General features: G+C 40.2%; 2 protein-coding genes across 7 annotated transcripts in view; one reads left to right on the top strand and one right to left on the bottom strand.

Moving 5' to 3' along the window:
* The first annotated feature begins 293 nt into the window (after positions 1 to 293).
* il17d (interleukin 17d) lies at positions 294 to 3,987 on the top strand. Its single transcript, XM_034886174.1, has 2 exons — positions 294 to 1,327; positions 2,927 to 3,987. Exons 1-2 carry the CDS (start codon positions 1,020 to 1,022, stop codon positions 3,246 to 3,248), a joined length of 630 nt encoding a protein of 209 aa, XP_034742065.1. The 5' UTR covers positions 294 to 1,019; the 3' UTR covers positions 3,249 to 3,987.
* A 99-nt stretch (positions 3,988 to 4,086) lies between these two features.
* eef1akmt1 (EEF1A lysine methyltransferase 1) overlaps positions 4,087 to 10,176 on the bottom strand; it is a 17,628-nt gene continuing 11,538 nt past the window's right edge. Inside the window, exons 2-6 of one of the 6 annotated variants that reach the window (XM_034886169.1) lie at positions 8,512 to 8,585; positions 7,254 to 7,455; positions 6,661 to 6,743; positions 5,147 to 5,436; positions 4,087 to 4,794 (exon numbers count right to left, since the gene is read on the bottom strand). In XM_034886169.1, coding sequence (XP_034742060.1) covers positions 4,664 to 4,794; positions 5,147 to 5,436; positions 6,661 to 6,743; positions 7,254 to 7,394 — 645 coding nt within the window. In that variant the 5' untranslated portion in view covers positions 7,395 to 7,455; positions 8,512 to 8,585 and the 3' untranslated portion in view covers positions 4,087 to 4,663. Of the gene's footprint in view, positions 4,795 to 5,146; positions 5,437 to 6,660; positions 6,744 to 7,253; positions 7,456 to 8,511; positions 8,737 to 10,176 lie in introns of those variants that run through there. The other 5 variants (XM_034886172.1, XM_034886168.1, XM_034886170.1 and 2 more) reach the window with 5 other exon arrangements.

Below are 10,176 nucleotides of genomic sequence, written 5' to 3'. Positions count from 1 at the left end.
AGTCTCATTCTGAGCACAATGCTGTTTAGAAGTTTAGAAAGTTAGTGTTTCCCCAGCGAGGCAGCAGAACAAATGGAAGATTTAGTCGAGATTTAACTGTATTGAATTTAGCTTTAACTGAATTTTTATATGCATAATATTTTTATCATTTGCCTAACGTACTGTAAATCTCAATGCCATATTTGAAGTACAAATGCTACAGGTAGGGGATGGGACCTTTGACAGAAAAGAAGACACAACAATGTACTTTTAGCATTTAAAATGATTTAAATCTATTTGTGGTTTGATCTTGAAGTGATAGTATCTTTGTTAAGCCAGAGCAGACTTAAATGGTTGGACATAACTGGATCCAGGTTCTCTGTAAGTGAAGTAGATTGGTGTGAAGCCAAGATCCACATACTGCCAATAGTCTGGACATCCCACTCCCGTCAGGAGCTGCTCCCATGAACGCTGCTCTCTTTCTTTTATTACTAGATGTCTACGAGGGGACCTTTGCCGTTGGTCTGATTTAGACTCGTTGTGATCACACTGGAACCCCCTGTTCCTGTACGTACAAACACTTCCATCGGGTTTCCCGCACACCTCGGTGGAGAAAAGCAGCAGGAAAACAATCGTGGTAGCATTTTTATCTTCTTAAACAGAAAGCAACAGGTGTGAAACATCCAACTCGGTAATTATTTCTAACTGAAGCAATTATTACTCTTGACGACACTGTGGACGTGGTGCACCAACAATGTTTCCTTAGTTTCCCTGGCGGCGCGCCTGCTCCTCGGTTTCCAAGCCAGGGCTGTGGACTGTTCGCATTCTGCTGACTCCCCAATGCTTCCAACATTTCACTGGATTATAACCGAGGAAAATAACACGTTTACGGTTAACGCTGTCATTTACTGAGATCATTGGGTTCTAGTATTCTACTTCTCGCATTTGGTGAAAGGCGAAGGCGTTAAAAGCGCGCTAAGAAACCTTTTTCAGTGAATATACGCATTTTGGCCCAGCACCGTACCGAGAAGTGCACGGTGATGGCGCATCGGATCCGCGTCCTGCTGCTGCTGCACCTCGCTGTGCCGCTGCTGGGCTGGCCGACCGGAGCGGGCCGGGTACGAAAAAAGGCCCCCAGGTCCCGGTCTTGCGTGGACCTGCCGGAGGAGATTTTGGAGCAGATGTTTGGTCGGCTGTCGGTGGGAGTGATGAGTGCTTTTCACCACGCACTGGAGCTGGAGCCGCATGACATGCTCAACCTGACGTGCCCGAGCTCCGCACGGTCCCCGACCGACAGCAAGACCCGCCTCCCGGTCAACCTGCTCAGCATCTCCCCCTGGGCCTACAGGTGAGAGCAAGTGCAACGCATTGCAAATTGCACTGTGGTCTAGGCTATTCTATCAATAACGTTGCATTCATTTATTTGCAAAAGAATACTCGCATTCAAACAGTGAACACCAACATGTGTTTTAATTATTGGAAAGGAAAAAAGTTAAATATTGTAATGTACAGTTTAATGTCCAAACTTTCAACAAAACTTTAATATTTTGTCACAATTTGTTCAACTGTGAATACACAAGTATTCATTTGGTGTAGCATTTAGTGTGTATTTAAACTTTTACTGGCAGAATTACTGTTCCACCAAATGTATAATTTAACCATAATTATAAACAATTGGGCATGGAAAAACTAACATCAGGAATTTTGCAGTGTAAATTAAAGGTCCTATGGCACTTGAGGAGATTTTTTTTAACATTAATGTGCGTTCCTCCAACGTGCCTATGGCCCCGCAGTGGCTGGAAATGGCGAAAGGTGTAAACCAAGCCCTGGGTGTCCTGTTCTGCCTTTGAGAAAATGAAAGCTCAGATGGGCCAATCTGGGATCTTGCTCCTTATGAGGTCATAAGGAGCAAGATCCCAAGCAAGGAACTTTTCATTGCTTTGCCCGCCCAAAGAATTTGGCTCACCCATGAGAAGGAGAGAGAATGTTTATGTAAGGTAAACAAGAACGAATTGAAAATTAGCAGTTTGCTTAAATAAAGTATTTTGTCTCTAGTAATTTATGGATTAACTGGAGAAAAAAAACGTAAGGTGCATAACAGTAACAAAGAATAGCGTGACTAATCCTTCCTCTCGCCAGCATCATGGGGCTAGTTCTGGATGTCTGCATCATCTCTAAATACAAAGGAATGTGGTGTACCCATTGCTTTCATCTCCATTACTTTCTGAAAAACAGTAGGAATGCAGTTTTACTATAGTAAAGAGTGTTTTGCACATTTCTTTTTGGTGCTGTGTATGTAAACTCAGACATCTAACCTGGACATATTGGTATCTTTGCTCTTTTACCTCTTTTAACCTGATTTTAACAGTGCAGTATATCATTTTTTACTCTAATTCTAATTTGGTGATTGTATAAAAAAAAGGCTTTCTGAGTTTTCTCTATGTAAATGCCGTACATGTTTACAAGTGTAAAACAAGACACCTGCTTAGGCTTTAGCTAAAATTGCAATCAGCAGTGTGTGATAGGCACCAGACTGAAATCTATTGTGTTTTGAATGCATGGTTAAGAGTTGTGACAGCAGTGTGTTGGTATCTGAACAAAGTGCTGTGAATCCACAGTGTTGTGCATGTTGTGGTTAAAGTCATGGGATAAGTGTGTAGACTTTTGAAAACTGTGTTCTAGCCATGAAAAACAAAGTTTGGTCCAGGTGAACTGCTGCAGTGCAGACTGTAGTTAGTTTTTCATGTGACTCCAGGTGTGCCCATAAAGCAATCAAAAAACCCTGTAATGTCTTAATTTCAGAAAAACACCACTTTGTGACAACTGAAGGTGTGCTGGAAATGAGATAAAAATCTAACAATACAAGGTTTTACAGAAAGTTGGCAGGAATACGTGTGCGTTTGACCTGTAAATATGCCACACTCATCTGCCTGTTTATTTTTTTCAGAATCTCGTACGACCCGGCAAGGTACCCCCGCTACGTCCCTGAGGCTTACTGCCTGTGTAAGGGCTGCCTGATTGGACCGTACGGTGAGGAGAGTGACCAGTACCGCAGCACTCCGGTCTACGCTCCCTCTGTCATCTTGAAGAGAGCAGGCTCCTGTCTTGGCGGCCGCCACTCTTACGCCGAGGTCTATGTCTCCATCGCTGTGGGATGCACCTGCGTGCCGCTGCTGGAGAAGGAGAGGGACGGCCAGAACAGCAACCAAAGCCTGGAGAGAGCAGAGGCCAAAGCCAAACAGCTCGTCTCTGCGGGGAAGAAAGTATGAAGGAAGCTGGACTGTGGTACTCCAGATATGTTTTATTTTATTTTTTACACCTGATGCACATTTCTGGTCTTCGTCCTTCCCCATTGACATTTTTATTAATTTAAGGGAATATACTTGTAAAGTAGAAGCCCCATTAGTGTCCCTAATCAAGCACACATTATATATTTGCATGATGAATGGATAGTACAGAGGTACTGATTAACATCTCTGTTCATTTTTGGGAAAGGTTTTTCATCTAAAAGCAAATAAGGATGTAGTTTGTTGTTTGGTTTGCTCTCCAATAGGACTTATCTTGCCTGCTTACATTCTTGGCTTGGTTATAACACCCTATGGACCCGACCTTGGTGATGTCTTGACTACAGTTGTTTAAGGATACAAAAATCAAAGTTATTGTATTAGCTGGACTGAAGACAATACGGCTAGAAATCCAGAGTAAACTAGATGAAACTCTGACACTTGAAGGGTTGGTTCAGCTCAGTGTACAGAAAACCTATTTGACATACTTATTGTATCTAGTAATACAGTTAGTTTTTTTGCTCAGGTTTTGAGAAATGTATCTGAGATTTCTACACCAAAAAAAAAAGGGTGGAGGCAGAAATCTTAGAGAAGGACATCTCAAAACCTGGACAAATAAAACCAATATCATTATGGATAGAGAAATAAATGAGAATGTGTTTATTTGTAATTTGGGTGGACCAACAAAAGTTAACATATTGACCAATGGAATAAAATGCCTGATCCATGCTGCCTCCTACTGATGGTGAAATACAACTACAAGTTCCTTCATTTTGACCCACTTTAATAATAACATGTCAACAAAACATCAAATGTTCCAGAAGATTTGCAAAAATGTTTAATGTTCTTTGATAGATTACTGACAAACTATTTACCATGATTAATGTCAATCAATTTTCCATGGGTTAACAAGCCTATGTGCATGGGGAGTGGTGGCCTAAGAGTTAGAACAGCTAGTGTCTGAATGGAATGTTGCTGCCAGGATAAATCTAGGTGGGGAAAGTGAAACAGTGTTTTCCCCTCTTTCATTACCACCCTTGAGGTGCCGTTGAGCAAGGCCCTTAACCCCTACCACTCCAGTAGAGCTGCTCTATGGCCAGCAGATTTGACTGTGGCAGCTTCCAGGTGTGAATGAGATCACCACGTTCCTGCAAAAGAGAGCATTGCTCTCAGTGTAATCCACAACGGTTTTTGACTCATGAGAATTTGTTTCACAAGCCTGATTAATTGTTAACCAAAACAAACTATGAAAATGTCCAACTTCATTGCATTGTTAACCCATCCCTTCATTCTTTACTAGTAGAGGACCACAGAACTAATAGAACTGTGCTGGAAAATATCGGCGTGATGTCCTCTCTCTATCGGGCAACAGTCAAAGTGTTCATCAGACCTCCGGAAGTTCAGGACAGCAGACAAGACGGGTAGTTGACAAAACAGCGGAACTCATTGTTCAAGCTTCTGTTGTGTTTTGGCAGGAAGCTGCACATTTTTACATCCAGAAGGTCTTTGGCGAGTTTCTCCATGATCGCTCCTGTAGAACAAACAGGACACAAACCTTTGATGCTGCTGAAAACACAGCAAGTACAATGTTGCTGCTCCCTTTTCTTTACTAAAACGTAGGTGTAATGAGTAATGGTGGAATGTTACTAAGTACATTTACACAAGGTACTTCGATTTTATGCTATTTTCTACTTCCACTACATTTTCAAATGTACTTTATATTGCAGCTTTAGTTAATTTACAGATTTAGATTAATACAAAATATAAATCAAATAAAGTAGTATATACAAGAGTAAATAAAGTAATAACATTTTTCTGTTACTTTATAATGTAACAATACATGAGAGAAACAAACTGGCCAACATTAGAGCTCCTTCTCTCACCTGTACACAGCAGCACTTTGCCTTTGGTCAGGTACTTGATGGTTTCGGCCACTTTGCTCAGACACTCCTCTGACAGGTACGGCGGGTCGGCCAAGACGACGTCGAAGCTCTGAGGAGCCACATTGGCCACAAGAGACAGCGGCTCTTTGTAGTCGTAGAAGATGAAGTCATCGCCGTAGATGGCGAAGCGGCGGTCGTACTCCAACACGACGGCAGACACCCGGTCCGAGCCTTCAACCACACCCTGTTTCAACTTCTGGTACACACTGGGCGCGCTCACACACGCTATCCTGCAGGTAAAAATTGGGGGTGGCAGTAGCTCAGTCCATAGGGAGTTGGGTTGGGAACCGGAGGGTCACTGGTTCAAATCACGGTATGGACCCAAAAAGTTGGGAGCGTGGATTGGTGGCTGGAGAGATGCCAGTTCACCTCCTGGGCACTGCCAGGTGCCCTTGAGCAAGGCACCGTACCCCCCAACCGCTCAGGGCGCTGGTTCAGCTGGCAGCCCACTCACTCTGACATCTCTCCATGTATAGTGCATGTATAGGTCCTGAGCATATGTGTGTATTTCAGGCCTGTGTGTGAGTACTAACAAAAAGTGTGTACACAGAGTGTAGTGCAGTAATTTCCCCATTGGGGACTAATAAATAAATTATCTTATCTTATCTTAAAAAACATTTAAAATCAGTCAGAAACATGTTGAAGATTAAGCATAAATTTCTGGTCGTGGTTTGTTGGGATTCAGTTCTCAGCTGCTATTTTACTGAATTATCAGAATCCATTCATTAGAAGGTAAATCAAAATGCAATGCAGCTACAAGACAGGATGGGGTTTCAATAAGAAATGTATACACAACAAACATTACTCTTTCACTCATATTATTCTCGCTAAAAAACATCTGGCAACCTTTAGAATCTTATTTTACAGGTCAAGCAGTATCCTGATTGCAGTCTGGGGTGGGTTATGGGCAGGTAGGGATTAGGGCCTCTTACTTATTTATTTATCTTTCTTTCCTTATTGTTGTTTGTATACTGTAAAAAAGAAGTACTGTAATAACAATTCATTTATTTTTTAAAGACTGTTTTGGGGCATTTTAGGCCTTTATTTGTATAGGACAGCTTAGACTTGAAAGGGGAGAGAGAGGGGGAAATGACATGCAGCAAAGGGCACTGCATCGAGGAGTAAACCTCCATACATGGGCACCCACTCTACCAGGTCAGCTAACCAGGCACCATGTAATGACAATTTTTTAACTTGATTTTTGAAATTAAGCTTCAAAATGAAAACAAGATATTATTCTCAAAACAAGTGGCTCCAAATGTGGGGCTACAAATCTGTGAAACTGTTAAATTAAGTTTTTAAAAAGCCTCTTTGGTCAGCTACATTTTTCCAATAACTCAAGTAAGGTTTTCAATGCAGGACTTTTACTTGTAGTGGGTTATTCTCAGTGTGGTATAAGCATTTTTACTGCAGTAAAGGATCTAAATGTTGAGTGCGTGCGTGCATACTTTTACCTGCCTCCCTCTCCAGCTTCACGTACGACCTCCTCAGCTAACTGAGCTGCTGTCTCGTCATTGTACCAGAACTGACTCATCCGCTGGTGGAAACAGAAATATCAGTGACACTTTGAACATGTATCACCTGATCAACATTACATCTTTTAATCTGACTGCAATGCAGTCTACACACACCACATTGTTTAGTTTACCAACGTTAAGCCTAAAATAGGTAAAGGTAAGAAAAGGAGATGGGGGAGCAGAGCGACTGAATGCTCTACTCCCCATGGTGGTGAGATGGGCTAAGGGACAGACAGGCGTATGGAGGAAGAGTCTATGTTTATTGAAATTGATTTTGGTTTTCTGTCATGCTAAATATGAGCCTTGTTGGTCTCCCCTCTTGTTGCACATGTGCATGACATAGTATGTCACAGCCAAACATTAGCGATTGGTTATGGCAGATCCAATAGTTTTAAACTTCAACAGAGTACCCGCCTTCAAGGAAGTTAACACTTGTCAATGGAGAGTGGTCAGACTTAAATGAAATGTACGAGAGTCTGTTAGGACCAGGCTAGAGTTCTATTTCCTGTCACTACAACCAATCAACTCACCCAGTCTTCCTCCACTGCTCCCACAGCAAACTGGTCTGATGGTGTAGTGCTGTGTTCGCTGGTCTCATTGTAAAACTCCTGCAGGGCGGCCAGAGTGTGAGCCGACAGCGCCGGGACGTCGTCGTCGCTGCTGTCACTCATGTCTGACGGAGGAAGATAAGGAAAGGAAAAGCTGTTCTTTAAGAATGAAGGACCGGAAAACCTGGAAACAAAAACACCTTTTTTTCTTTCTTTTTTTAAATTATTGATTACATTTTGTCTGGTTAATTTAAGCCGGTGGATGACTTGATACATTACAAATCGGTATATAATCGCTATTTACAAATTCAAAGTTCTTATTTATTCACTTGCAGTAGACTCAACATGATCAAACCCATCACAGCTTTACAAAAACCTGTTAGCAAACCCCTGACAAAATAAGGTATTTAAGATTAAGTTTTACATATTTGAAAATGTCTTACTAAAATCCAACCATTGGATCACAGTTGTCAAAGTCTTTTATTTATTGAAAAAAATTCCAAGTTGCACATTTTATAATTTGCAGTGGAAAAATAAAGTATGAATATCCATACAAACACAAAACGTTCCCTGGTCTAGTATTTCTTGCTTTGTCCATCTCATGTGTGCATAAAGTCACAACAACAAGTATATTGAGTTATTTTCAGAATTAACTTTTGTAATTTAATATTTACACCACTGTCCTGGACTGTCCTCTGGACTCCATAGAGAAAGTGGGGGGGAGAAGGATGTTAGCTAAACTGACATGCATCATGGACAACACCCCGTCACCCCAAGACACTGTGGGGTCCCCGAGCTTGTTGCTTGTTGCTTTGCTTTTCACTGTGGAAATGCACTTGTTACAGCAGCATTAACACTGCTGCAGTGACAAGTGAATTTCCTCTTTGTGGGATGAATAAAGTATTATCTAATCTACGGTAATCTAATCTAATCTAAACTCCCACTGTTTCTGCTTAGATGTCACGTAATAGAACTCACTGTCTCTCACATTTTAAAGGCAGGATTTGTACTTATAACATAGTATTTCTACACTGTAGTATTGCTACTTTTACTAAAAGATCAGAGTCCTTCTACCATCACTGCAGACGAATGAATGACACATGCAGCGACGATAGTCGCCTGTTATGTTAATAGAAATGCCGATTTAATACAATTAACTCCACTGATAAAGTACCCGCTTGTTACCACACTCAAAAAGGTCAAACGTTAAAAAAAAAATCATATATAAATCTTAGTATACCACTTATTACTTATCAAAAAGCTGGTCCCGTCGTGCACTTCACCAAAGAGCCTCTATAAACCGCCTCTGACTCCCTGCTGCAACACAGCTATTCTGCGATGTTGTGAACATGGTTGTGAACATGTGAGGAGTCGCAGAATGATGACATATTCCAGGTAGTACGGTTCTTGAGAAAGGACAATATAGTCGACCGCGCTAATTAAGGGACAGTACAGTAGCCTGCAATCTTTAGGAAATCAAATATTTGGAAGATAGATTGATTAGAGGAGAGGGGAAGTAAAGAAGTACAAATACTTCGTTACTGTACGAAGTCGTTTTTTCTGATATTTGAAGTTCTTGAACGGGGAGCCCGCATTATATTATTATAATGAAAGCTGCGAGGGGGATGGAAGATTGTTCCCACTTTAAAACTGCTTCAATCTGGGTGTGTTGACGTGGGATAGGAGAGGAGGATTGATTTTGGCTCACCAGTACTCCTCTTTGAGATAGTACAGATGTTTGAGATAGTAGGAACTAGGCTTCAAGAATGACTCCTGGCCAATGTGCTTTAACTTTAAATTGATGGGGAATTTCTTAATTAATGTCTGTTTAGTAATTTATATTTTATTTCCAGAAGCCTTATTTGAGCCCACACATATGGTACATACATGTAGATTCCTTCAAATGTTAAGGGGAAGATTAAAAAAGAGAAACTAGATTCACATCTTTTTACTCAGTCAGAATCTTGTTAACCCGGAGTCCCAGTCTGTGTCACAATAATCATATTTATGATGTTTATGCCCATTGACAGACATCCATTCAAAATGTAGCCAATGGCATGTAAAGAACCTTTTCTCCATGTCCACTAAAGTTTCTCAGCGTGCTCTCTAGTAACGTGTGTGTGGTCCAGGTAGCTTTGCATAAAAAATGGTTGTCATTCACAAGGATACATTACTTTTAGACTTAAAGTACATTTACAAGCCTGTACTTTGTTACTTGTACTTGAGTAAATAAGTTAAATCAGTACTTTCACTTCTACCTGAGTAACTTTTAACTCAAGTATCTGTACTTCTACTAAGTACAGGAAGTGAGTACTTTTTCCATCTCTGGAATAGAGTGAACGTCGTTTGGAAAGTTGTGGCGTTGGATTCACTGGTGGAATACACCACATATTTAAACAACAGAATACTGTACTAGGATTTGTTTATTCTGATTTTTTGACATAGTTTACACCATTAGCCTACTTTTTCATAATTTTTTTGACATAATATACCATGACTTTAGAATTTTTTCTTTTTATGTCTTTTGTTGACATACTATACTATTATTTTTTTTTTTTAGACTTTTCTCAACACGTTTTTTTTTTTAATTTACAACACATTGTATTATGGCTTTTTTAATGTGGCTTTTTGTGATATATTATGCATTGACGTTTTAACAGTTTTTTCACGTACTATAATATGACGTTTTTATGACGTTTTTAGGACATAGTATGCTTCAAATTTTTTTCATTATACCATAACTTTTTTATGACATACTGTATTATGATTTTTTTATTGAATTTTTATGACATGTTATACATTGACTTTTTAAAAAACTCTTTATGATATACACACTAAGACTTTTTTATGACTTTTTATGACATAGTATACGTGTACTTTTTATTTTACATATATGTATGTATAC

Source organism: Etheostoma cragini, chromosome 11, assembly GCF_013103735.1.
Source record: "Etheostoma cragini isolate CJK2018 chromosome 11, CSU_Ecrag_1.0, whole genome shotgun sequence".
Taxonomy (NCBI): domain Eukaryota; kingdom Metazoa; phylum Chordata; class Actinopteri; order Perciformes; family Percidae; genus Etheostoma; species Etheostoma cragini.
This window is presented reverse-complemented; position numbering and strand designations above follow the sequence as displayed.

Coding starts and splice junctions, on each gene's coding strand:
- il17d (XM_034886174.1), top strand. CDS start 1,020: ATGGCGCATCGGATCCGCGTCCTGCTGCTGCTGCACCTCGCTGTGCCG. Junction 1,328..2,926: donor ATCTCCCCCTGGGCCTACAG/GTGAGAGCAAGT, acceptor TATTTTTTTCAG/AATCTCGTACGACCCGGCAA.